At 37.6% G+C, this 12,434-nt stretch overlaps 1 protein-coding gene across 2 annotated transcripts; it reads left to right on the top strand.

Annotated features, from left to right (window-relative positions):
• Positions 1-461: 461 nt before the first annotated feature.
• eif5a2 (eukaryotic translation initiation factor 5A2) lies at positions 462-9,014 on the top strand. Of its 2 annotated transcripts, none has more exons than XM_023272066.3 (5): positions 462-611; positions 2,516-2,693; positions 2,836-2,940; positions 4,785-4,916; positions 5,304-9,014. In XM_023272066.3, the coding sequence occupies exons 2-5, from the start codon at positions 2,532-2,534 to the stop codon at positions 5,364-5,366; spliced, it is 462 nt and encodes a 153-aa protein (XP_023127834.1). In that variant the 5' UTR covers positions 462-611; positions 2,516-2,531; the 3' UTR covers positions 5,367-9,014. The 2 variants fall into 2 exon arrangements, with proteins under 2 accessions (XP_023127834.1, XP_023127843.1); XM_023272075.3 differs by lacking the exon at positions 462-611 and adding an exon at positions 800-951.
• The last annotated feature ends 3,420 nt before the right edge of the window (positions 9,015-12,434 follow it).

The following is a 12,434-nucleotide window of genomic DNA, read 5'->3' as shown; positions in this document are numbered from 1 at the left end:
TCTGAGTTGCTCTTGCTGCATATTTGTGCTACACATATTACCTTATTATAGCTGCAATTATTACAGCTGAGAAACACACATACTACGATTATAAATAGTTTTCAAGAATTTATAAAAAAATACATAAACAGATAAATATAAAGCAAGACTTTAATGTTTATGTGAAAATAGATTTCTACAAAGTAATGCCAGTGAATTAATAAAATAACATGTAAAATAAATGATTCTGTAAATATTTACCCCCTTCATGGTTTTTATGTGCTGCCCCACGATTTCCAAGATTTGCCACCTCTGTCAAACATTTCTAGAGGCTCACCTTCAGTGTTATCTTAACAGTATCTTCTTAAACTAGACTTCTATGTAAGAGTCTTAATTGTGTTTTCTTTCTAGTCTTATCTGCTCATCTTTTACCAACGGTTTTATTTTTGTGTTCACTTGTTCCCTTAACAAACACACAGACGTCCCATTAAGGCACAGACACTGCTCTGTTTCTGCCTCCACCCCTGCGCGTCACCGGGGCTCGTACCTGCCCTCTCTGCCCCTCATGCGGTACAAAAGCTCCACGCATGCGAAGTGATTCTCCCTTTTTTTTGGTGGAAGTACGACACAAGGTAAGCAAAATGTACACACCTAAAAGTACAATTGCAGTAATGGCTGTATTCAAGGAGTGAGTTTGTGGTGTCGCGACGCCCTGCGTGATGTGTTAATACTGGGTGGGCGTTAGCGGTAGCATTAGTTAATCATTAACTTCGGAGTAGTGGGCGAGCGAATGAAAGAAGTTAGCAGCTAACATTAGCAGCGGCAGTATCGTCAGCTAGTGTCGATGGGTGTTGGTCGTCTTTAGCGAGTTAACGATGGCAGAAAACACATACAAGTAGGAGCCTGGAGCTTGCTTTCTCTACCAAGCTGCCGTGTCAGACGCTCTTCTGGCCCAACTGCCACGTAACATAGGTAGCTAATGGGGTTTGTTAGCTTTCTGACCTAAGCTGCTTAGCTACTGTCATGCTAACTTGAGCCTTCGCTTAAACTACTTTCTGAAGCCAGCGTGCTTATAAGCTAGTCGACATGTTTGACACGTTACATGTGTCACCGAAACATTGTAAAAAAGGGAATTTGAGCTGAAACACAGAGGGCAAATCGAGCTGAAACAATCTACACATTAGCATTAGCTGTTAGCCTGTCAGGTAGTTGGCCAGCAAGACATGGTGGCACCGCCTAGTTTAAGTGTTTGTACACAAGTTTTGGGAACGAATGTTGGAAAGCAGAGCAATTTGGGATCGTTTTAATGTACGAACAAAAGCTTATATACATTTTAACGTCGATCCAAGGTGCAGTTAAAGGATTTAGAGGAAGGACTACTAACTTTTAGCTAATTCCTCCTATTACAGCCCAACCTTAATTCATATAAAGGGAAGCACCAAAGCAGGCATTTGGTGACAGTTCAGAATATAGTTGAATATCGTACAGTTAGGCATTCAGGCAGTCTGTATTGCTTTCAGATATTTACTACCTTCTAGATCGACTTGTCTTACTTAATATTATTCCTGCTGAGTCAACGCATTTTCAAAATGTACTCTTCTATCTTTCTTTGTAGCTTATGTTTAAAAATTACCTCTTAAAATGTGCATGTGGCACCTTTTCTCATCAATTCATTTTAATTAATTTATACACTTTAGGCTTTAATAACTCGTATGTTTCAGCAACATTGTTTACTTTAGAAGGTGTCACACATATCTTTTGATGATTACTTAAGCTGTCAGGAAACAGGATTACAACACGTTTTGGCTATTACAGACTAAAACAATGATTATATATTTTATAACCCAATGATTGTTCAGATTGCCAGTTAACACACAGCTGGAGATACATTAAACACATCTCATGCTCATTTCCATGAGTAGAAATGCTTATCTCTGAAAAATACCACAATATTTTACATCATTGTTGTTGTTACAAAGAGACCATATGGCACTGTAAAAATCGTTTTGTGTTTTCTGATTAAATATTTATAAATAACTGGACGTTGGTCAGAATTGATGTTTTTTTCCCCCCTATGTTCTGTAGAAAAAAGTGTGTTTGTTCAATAATAGTTAATTAAAACCATATGGCATGACAAGTTTTTGTCACTTTATTCTCAAAGACGGTATCAAAAGTATAGAATTTTCTTGCTGATTGACCCTTTTGCTTATTAACTTTTAAAGACATTTTAGCTACATTTTAGGGATATTGATTTTCAAGCCCTGACAGCCTAATCACTAAATAGATTTAAGGGGGGCCATGTAAGTGCACCTTCACCAGGAAGGACAGAATGTGCTGCGCACCAGTTAGATGTTTAATTGTTGTCACAATTCTGTTTTTAATTGTTTAAAAAACTGTGCTCACCATTTACCTTGCAATAAAAATGACACATTTACTTTAGTTGTTTTGCCATGTTGGTTCATTTTACCATACAAATCTCAATAATCACATTTTACATTTGTTCTTGTGTTCTTTTACTCATATGTGCAACATACAGCAACACGCAATCCATCATGGCAGATGACGATTTCACCAGTGGGGACTCTGGAGCCTCTGCAACATACCCTGTGCAGTGCTCCTCATTGAGGAAGAATGGCTTTGTCATGCTGAAAGGACATCCCTGTAAGATAGTTGACATGACTACCTCTAAGACTGGCAAGCATGGACATGCCAAGGTAAAAACCACCTCGTACATCCTCAGGAATGCAGAGCTTAAGGCAATTCTGTGATTTAGCCCTATGTTTCCCAGTTGTACAAGTAACCCTCAATTCTTACTGGGCCCAGTGTAAGATCTTATCAGTTGTGGTATTTTCCTAGGTTCACCTTACTGGACTTGACATCTTTACTCAGAAGAAGTATGAAGATATCTGCCCATCTACCCATAACATGGATGTTCCTAATGTAACAAGGAAAGATTACCAGGTGAGATGTCCTCGTTGGAAATAAATACAATTAGTCTACAACATTTGCAATTAGTACTGCATATTTGTCTTTTTGACTGACAAACAATACACCAGTAATGGTTGTCATGAGCATTACATTGTGTTTTTAAGAATTTGTTTTGACCTCCATTGTAATTACTTTCCACAATATTTTGGATTGGATAAATGACCTAATCTCAATGAGAAATTGTGCAGGAAAATGTCTCCACTCTCGATTGCTAAAGGAGTTTGTCACATGTGTCAGAGCTGAGCTGTCTCTTCAGTAGTTGTGAAAGGATATACTGCTTTTAAACTGGTTGAACAGGCTTTGGCGTGGCCAACAAGCAGTCTCCTCTTGCCTAATTAGAGACCTCTTTGGGTATGCAATTTAAAACAAAAATACAAGGGAAAAGTGGTTAGTACGTTACTGGGATGGCAGATTTGTAGTTGAGTAAGTTAAACTGGATTTCAGTCGTATTTTTTAAAATATATATTCTGTCTGGCTAAATATTTTTGTAAATAGTGCTTGTGCTTTTCTGCAGCAACATGGTTATGTTACACAGTGGCTCCTAGGATAAATTTCTTATCAATGTAATTTTTTATTTTTGGCATAGGAGGAGCTTGAGAAATCAAGTATTTAACTAATGCTTATGGTAGCATTGATATGGTGTGAGCCTGTATACAGCAGGGCCAAATGGAAAGCATTTCTGGTCTGTTAAAGTTTAGTCATACTTGGGATGTCACAAGAACTGCTACTTCAAGATCAAGCTGAGAACAAAATTCTGAAGATGTAGTACTACTTGAGTTTTTTTGTGGTACCAAAAGTTACACAGATGCCATAGGCACTGGAGATGCTGGACAATAGCAGCAACTTTAGTGGCAATTGTAGCTTTTTCGTAATGAGTTACCAGTCCATTGCAGTCATCAACTTCACTGCAGGTACAGGATTGCTCGGTTTCTGTTTTTTGGGTGCATTCTCTCACTACTTGAGGTATTTTTCCCCTGCTAATTTCCAGTTCTACACAGAATTCAAAGCCACATGATGCTCTGGATGTGCATCAAATGGCAGAGTGATCCTAACCCCCCAAAATATCCACCGATTTTGCCAGACCCTTAAGGAAGATTGATGCAATGTTTCACAAGCTAGCATCAACAACCTCAATAACTCTGTGTCGAAGATTTGTGGCACTACATAAAACAAATTTTGGCGACACTGACTTGTAACTTTTGGTCTAGGTTCAGTCTTGAAAAATATATTGTTGTGCAATATCTGTACAGCAGTTTATGTTGAAATCCATTCATTTGTGTACAATTTGGTTTTCACAATCATGGAAATTCAGTGATCTTGTTATCTGCTTCCAACTACTTTTGGTAGCTGTGAATTCTGTTTTCTGTCCTTCTGTTTGCCAGATTTTCATTATATACAGTAACTATATACCAATGTTGTGGTCCATGTTGGCAAGCTTTACCCACAGTGTGTCTTGGCAAACTGTAATGACAGGCTTTTTCCACTGTAGCTTCACAGCTTTGCTTTACTGTCAGATGATGATTTTTAGGTGGATTGAAGTTGTTGATGATGTAAATTGAACCGTCTATGCTTTTGCTACTTCACACTATAAGCTTTTCACAGCTGAACCAGTATGACTGTAATGCTTTTCACAGAGTACCTTCATTAGCTGTCCAGATCAAATATTGTACCATTTTATGCGTTGGAATGACATTCCACCTAGAATTAGATTGGCTGGTGCTGGTTAGTCTTTTTCTGCTTTTGAAATGTAATTTAGACTGCAGTTATAATGTTTTTAACTCAACTGTTGCTGCTCTTTGCTTGATGACACATTTTAGGTAGTTGATCTCGCAGAGGGCTACTTGACTCTGATGGATGATGGTGGGGAGACCAGAGAGGACCTTAAGGTGCCAGAAGGTGACCTGGGCAAAGATATCGAGAAGAGAGTCGCTAGTGGAGAAAACTTTATGGTAAGTCTAGTTTCTGTGTCCTGAAGATGGAAAAAATAATCTCCTTTTGGTAGTTATTGAAGGAGATTAACTGTTTTTAAGCCTACCTAATTGTATGTTAAGGTGTTCTGTTATAATCTGTTCCACTTGCTGACATATTGTTTTGGCAACATTCCTTGCTTTCACTGGAACACTGGATCATTTGTAGTCCTGTTAAATAGAATCGCCTAATCAAGAAAATGTAGTTAAGTATTTAGAAATTTGAACTTGTTAATTTAGCAAGTAATGCTAGGCTAACTTAGCATTAGTGTTATTGGAATTAATAATTAATTAATGCACAAAATCTGCACAAAACACTAAGCGATGTGAGACAATTGGTCTTGATCTATTTTTCATTCTTTTCTCCAGGTCTCTGTTATGAAAGCTATAGATGACGAGCATGTGGTTGGCATTAAAAACATGACTTCTTAAGTCCACAACAACGCTGGAGACCTTCCCCTTCTATCCTCCATTATGGTTTTCAAGCCACACCAAAGCTATTGGCCTTCACCCCACATCTCCACCAGTTCTCTGCTGTCAGCTGAAATCCGGAAACTGGACTTGGGTCAGCTTCAACTGTACCTCAGGCTCAGGCTTGACTGGCATTCTCTTCAGCCAATGAAGTTATCAACCTGTAGCGGTTGCAGCGTAACTTTGCAATGGGTACTGATATAATTCCAGGAGTTCCCAACATTATTTTAGCAATCCATAACATTCCTGTTAGAGTATGGGTGATTTATTTCTTCTCGTGTTTGCATTGCTTTTGAAATCAATGTCTTTTTCCAAAATTTTTTTTCTTTTTTGAATGACAAGTTTTTCAGTCAACTGTAAACAGGGTTGTTTACGGCTGTAAAGTAAAGATGCTTTACCTTACTTGCATTTCCCCTAAAACGATTTAATCTTCACTGACAGAAGTTGCACCTCAAGGAAGCTCCATCTCAACTTGGTACACAGTTCAGAGAACCCAAAGACATGACATCATTAACAGCTGGAATATGCCTTTCCACCTTCAACAGTTAACTCATAGACATCTACATGCACACAGTTGACAATTGACTTGTATACACATGCCTTAGCAGGTATGAACTTATGTGAACAGCAACATTTTATTTATTCTGCAGCCAAGCTGCAGATCTAATGGCAAGCTTTCTACTGCATATAGCCAGGCCTCAAGATCGGCCTTTTCTAGCAGGGAACTCTGTTGTCTCAGCTGATATGATGCTGAGCAGGCCTGGACAGAGAGGTCGTTGGGTGGGGCCATTTTCTCTTCTATGCTACAAAACTTTCCTTTCACTTGAGGCCTTTATGAGCTGACAAATGTATAGAAAATGAAAGAACAAAACACTGAACACCTTTTACTATTATAGTCTTATGATAATTTTCTTTTAGTTTAAATAATTTGAACAGTTAAACTTTGTTCAAAAAAGAATTTTTTGTTACCGGAATGCTACAGATACTCACTTGTTGGCATGAAATTGTGAAAATGAGAAAGTATTTTAGGATCTTTATGATGTAGACAATACTTAGTGGTAGTTGTCCAGATCTTGTTGTGGTGGGACACATTAGTGCCGAAGAACAGAATACATAAGCAGTTCCATTGTTTTGGGTTTTAGGTGGGCAAATGGTAGAAGGGTAGTTGGTAGAAACAACATTTTGGGGTGGTTGGTCTGTTTGGAATTTAATGGGAATCTTAAGGGTTTGTGCAAAGTCTGCACTGTAAAACAGATAGTGGCTCACATTGATTTTTAGGAAATTATGCTAAATTGTTGTTCTCTACGTTTACACAAACTTACTGGGTGACATCAAGAAATGGCAGGGAATCAGAATGCGTTTACATGCATTGCATTAATGTAGTTGCTGGTGAACCTGCATGTAAATGCAGGTAGTCAATTTTCTCCCCTACCTCCTACTGTGACATTAATACTGAATGGCATACTCTAAGTGTATTAGCAGTATATTTGAAGCATTGCAACCTGAGTGTTTAAAATTTTTTTGTTCCTGTTTTCTGATCAGAGCATTTTGCCTAAGTGAAGAAATCGGTCTTTCAAGAGTCTGTATGTTAGGAAATCCACAAATCTACTAAGGAGATGACTTAGATGGCCTTTTGGATTTAACTACAAGGGTGCATGAGTATGAAATACAGCAATACTTTACCTATTAAATTTAGGTCTTGAACTTTTGCTCTTATAAAAACCCTGTCAGAACCACAGTTATATGAATACATCAAGAAAACTGGTTTCTGTAGCAGAAATTTCTATCCCTTACACTGGGTAAGGAAAATGTTTACATGATGTTTATGACATCAGGTTACTGCTAAATGTTGACAATAATCAGATTTCCTAAATGCGTGTAAACACACAATATTGTAATATTGACATTCGAAGGTATTTTTTTCAGTTTTCAAGTTGTCCTTTGTACAACAGCGGCCGGTCTGCTATTCTTCGGACTTCAGTCTACTAAAAGTATATTTTTCTTTATTACCTCTGTCAAAACACCAGAGCAGTCAATTGGGTGTTGTATTTTGTGTTAAGTTATACAGGACATTTGTTTCTCATCATTCCATTCTTGTTCTGTGTATGTTTTTTTTTTTATCATGCTAGGAGCTGTAGCTTGCAACTTTTTTCACTTGTGTAAAACTGTACAACAGCCGTAATCTGGCTTGCAAGGAGTGAAGGTGAAAGCCAAATGACTGTACTCAATGTACTAATTGTACATTTCATGTTCAGAATAAATTCCTTCAAGCAGGAGGAAAAAGCAAATATATGCTCTAAGAACAGCATTGTGGTATAGTAGCAGTCTATGGCAAACAGGGACACATGCTCAAAAACCTGAAGCCTCTGCTTGCTTTCATAAGCACATAAATCCTTGCAATTTCAGCCTGCAGTACCAAAACCTGATTTTTTTTGTTTGTTTTATTTAGATTTTTTCAGTTCTTTTGTGGTAATACCCTCATAGAATGTGTGGAAAACATAACAATTTGTATGCAGAACACAGGAAATGCACTTTTTTGGGGGGAAGTAAAGCTGTGCATATGTTGAACTAATATACATTGTAGCATTGTGCTCTGTCCGTTTTATTGTGGTTGCACACATGCCATTGTGTCTGTGAAAACCAGATTTTGTTTGTAGTAGTAGACAGCCTCCTTAAATACATGGCATGATTTCGGAATGCTAATTTTCTAATCAGCCGTCCAGGTTAACAGTAATGATATGAAGGTTTTTCAGCCATCTCCATTGCCCTAACAGAAGAGGAGTCATCTTTAAGCCATATTTGTGCCCAGTTTTATTTGTCTGCAGACTCCTTTGCCATCTTTAATTCCCTCCTGTTACTGGGCTACTCTGGCCTCTGATATGTAGCACTTCTTTAGTATCACACATGTCAACAATCCTTTCTACTTTTAATTGTATTAAAGCTTTCTCACATAATCTCTGAAATCATGGTTTGAACTCCATGATAGATAGTCTTTGATGCCTTCAAGTGCTGATTTAAGATCAGAGTCTGCTCGGGATACCTGCAAAAATGACTGGTCGGTGCCACGAGGGCAGATTTTCTCAGGGCTGAGTGTTATGAGCTGTAATTGGTGTCACCAATGAGGATAATCAATGAGATTTTTAACATGGTTTTTATTGTGATTCATCTGTCTTAAGCCTGTACTATTCTGGTGTTGGAAAATGATACATTTCCTGTTTTTTCCCCATAGTCTCTTGGAGATGTTGCCTGCTTTGCTTCTTTTTCTTTTCTTTTAACTGGGTTATGTGGCTTTTCTTCAAAGAAAACAGTTTAATTGAATGTTTAGACCACAGGTACAGGAAATGGGTGAACTACACAGTCTCACATTCTGTATGTTCTCATGGATGCTGGTTTTAGGGCATTTTCCCAGCTTAGCACAGGTCTCTTTCTGCATTATTATGTCCATGGGGAAATCTGACCTTTTAGCTTCTTCTGAAACATAAAGATACATGGGCTCCTATTTTCTCTATTATAACTAATGTGTGGCTGCTGTCTTAGAAATAACAACCATCCTTTTGTTCTTTTTGCAAAATAAAGTTCATTCAGATGTTACTGGCTACAAGAAATGTAGCAAGCTGTTCTCTTATTTTGTCCGAACTGATGAACGCTTCAATGGAATTCATTACAACAAAGTGATTCTGTTTCTTTAGGGGACAAAACAAACACACTGTTAAGCAGAATGGAATTTGCTGGAAGTATAGTCACCAAAATAATGGACTGCAAGCATTTTTTGTTAAGTCACTGAGACTTGCTTGGTGTTAACCTTTAGGTTTGATATGTGTTTTGTCAATACTTTTAAGTTTGTTGCTGATGTTGAAGAATCCATACCAGTAAATGGACATAAAATAGATGTAATATATAACTAACAGACATGATAAATCGGTGTCTAAGGTTAGATGTTTTTATTAAATTGAAATATAGTACGAGGTAAAGAAATGACCAATGGTCTTGGGCCCGTTATTAAATTATTTTTTTCTTTAAAGTAGATTAATTGAAACAGTGCTTTTCTATGCTTTTAGTTCGATGCTGTGCAGTAATGTATAATAATATAATTTGTCATTTAGCTCATTTAAAAAAAAAGTTACACATTGAGCTGTTTGGTGTCATAGTGTGAACGACATGGAACATGGCTACAAAAGTTGACCTCTAGGACCTTTGCACAACAGTGTATAGCTGCCCTCTATGCAGCTTTTTGAATCAGAGTAAGTTTCATAAACAAACACCCAAGAAGTCCTCACTTTTGAACGAGAAAACATGAAAATGCCAGACTTGAGTTTGTTAATGTTGACACGACAGTGCTTTGGAGAGAATGTCCTTTAGGACAAACAGGGAGTTTTTTTTTTCTTTTTTTTGTGAGCAGAAAAAAGAAACACAGGAAAATAAAAGTGTTTTTTGGAGCAAATCATACTGCTCAGTGTGCCAAAGCTCCCTCAGTCACAGGTCATGGCTCATCTAACAGCATAATTACTCTAAAAATGCATCTAAGCACACCCAAGAATGCACAAAAAGAAAACACTGGAACACTGAAGTGGCCTGCTTTGAGTCCAAATGAAGGAAAAAAAGTGGAAATTTGCAGAGGCAGAAAGCATCTAGTAAACCTGAGAGAGCTAAATCAGTTTGCAGAAGAGGAGGGAGCCAAAGGGGGAAGCGTAGTCATCTCATTAAGAGCTAAATTAAGACCTTGATTAAAGTAATTTCATTTTTAAAAAATGAGCACTACAAAATACTTGGTTACGGATCCCAATAGTTTTGGTCAATGTCAAAAATAGATGAGTGGATGCCAATTAGTATCATTAGTTAAGAGAGAATTGATTTTTATTTTTTTTGTTTTGTTTTGAGGTTTTCTTTATTGTTGTTGTTGGTTTTGCTTATGCAAGGGTATATATAATTTTGGCCCCATCTGCATGTGAGGATTCATTAGTGCCAAAGAGTTCATTTGAGATTCACATGTTGAGATGTCTTCAGTGTTCACTTAAATGCGTCTGTGTTGTCCCACCTGTTCTTACTTAGAGGAAAAGCTTAAGAGATGTGAATTTAAATACCATATGGTATTTTTAATCGTATGTTCCAATAAGTTTTACATCACAAACTGTGAATTTCCCTGGTGAGGGATCAATAAAGTTGATCTAATCTTATCAAACTTGACATTAGGGAGAGTAAGTGGCAGACACTGTAGGCACTTGGATGATCTTTTAAGAAACAAAAATCATACAATAATCTGGATTTCTTGGTGGATAAGATCTTCACACTCTTTGGTTTGCTATATTAACCTGTACAGCATGTTCTTCCCCCAGTGTTTCACACAAATCTGTCCCACCAGGTAGGAAACAAAATTACTCTCAGCCTAGAGGGTTATAAGTAAGGTACTTAAATGTTGCACACATAAATATTCACATAAAATAACAAAATCAAATTGATAATGAACTAATTTTATGACAAACTCAATTGTGCAAAGATAAAAAATAACGCACAACTCAATAAGCAACACAGAGGCTACAATATTATTGTACATGAAGGTCTCTGGCTCTATGAGCTATATAGAGCAAGTAGTATGAGTTCTTTCTCTGGGTTTTATTTTGTAGGAGGATTAAGGTCATTAATTTACAGCAGCCATTTTGACCTGAAATAGTAGGTGTTACTAATCGCATCAATGAAGGCTCTGTACCCAATCAGAACGGGAGCTTCACGGATGTCATCAGTAACACCTGCGCTTACTTCCTATTCCAGGTCAAAATGGCTGCGGTGCAAAAACCCTGCTGGTGAAACCACATGAACAACAGTATAAACAGAACTATGAGCCACTAGTAACTTAATTATGTAAGTTAAACAATGGAATCAGCCACATTGAGAAGCTATACTGAGTCTGGCTTTATTGAGATCATGTGTTTGTCTTCAGTTGCTAGCAAACAAAGCCATGAGGCCAAACTGAAGCACCATCTGACAGCTTACCCCAAGGAGGTTACAGAAGGTAACAAAAATGATGCATTTATTATAGATAATTCCCCATCTAATGGATTTTCTCCACATAAATGACTTATCTGTTCATGTAGAGAAAGACACATTGCAAAAGACTAAAAGAAACAAAGAACTAATATTTGAGTAATCAAAAGGCAGTTTTCTAAAAGGGGCTTTACCTCAAATTCCCAGTAGGTGGCAGTAAAATATCACTTTTCATAGGTGAAATTGTCAGTTCATTCTTAATCAATCCATTTATCTTGGATGATGGATATCTAAGTTTGCAAACAGCTTGCTTTTTACTGTATGAAAAGACACCGGGATTCAACATTGTACCTTTTTCTTTACACTAGATCAAAAAAAGGTACAATGTTGAGTCATCACATTGTATTTTATGCCGGTCCAGTGCCAGTGAGACTAAGCGTCAGTGGTAGTAAAAGTATTTTAGAAAGTGATGCACATGTTATGGCATTAGTAAACCCAATTCATCCTCTGCATATAGTATTATGTGGGCTGTAAAGGTAAACACACAGCATGTGAGATTTTCTCACATTAGCACCCAGAGATTTGGCCATATTTGTAGTTTTTTTTTGCCAGAAATGAAGCACCCAAGAGACTTTTCTTCTTGATTAATCCTGTCCATAATCAAATTGCACCTTTTAAACCAAGGCCAACCCATTCTGTCTCAGTCCTGTCTCTGAGAAATGATGTAGTTACAATCCACCCACATCAGTCTGCAGGTTACTCTCTTAAATATACAAACTCTCAGCGAACAAGGCACATGGAATCCCCTCGCTGTCCTTACAGATTCCACAACCTGTTAAGACTCCATGGCCATTACGGTGCGTCTTTGCTCCAAGAATGTTTTACTGGGATATGCTGAACACTTTCAAGGCTCACGTGGAGAATGAAGTGGGGGATTGTGGAGGGGATTGGTCGAGGTTTTATGGCCCATTCCACAGAGCTCCAAACCTGTTTATCTAGACACCAAAGCTACTGGATTCCTGGTTGATTTTTGGAGGAGATGAACTGGTT

The sequence above is a fragment of the Amphiprion ocellaris genome, chromosome 20, assembly GCF_022539595.1.
Source record: "Amphiprion ocellaris isolate individual 3 ecotype Okinawa chromosome 20, ASM2253959v1, whole genome shotgun sequence".
In the NCBI taxonomy this organism is placed as follows: Eukaryota; Metazoa; Chordata; class Actinopteri; family Pomacentridae; genus Amphiprion; species Amphiprion ocellaris.
The sequence above is the reverse complement of the archived record's forward strand: the minus strand, read 5'-3'. Positions and strand labels throughout refer to the sequence as shown.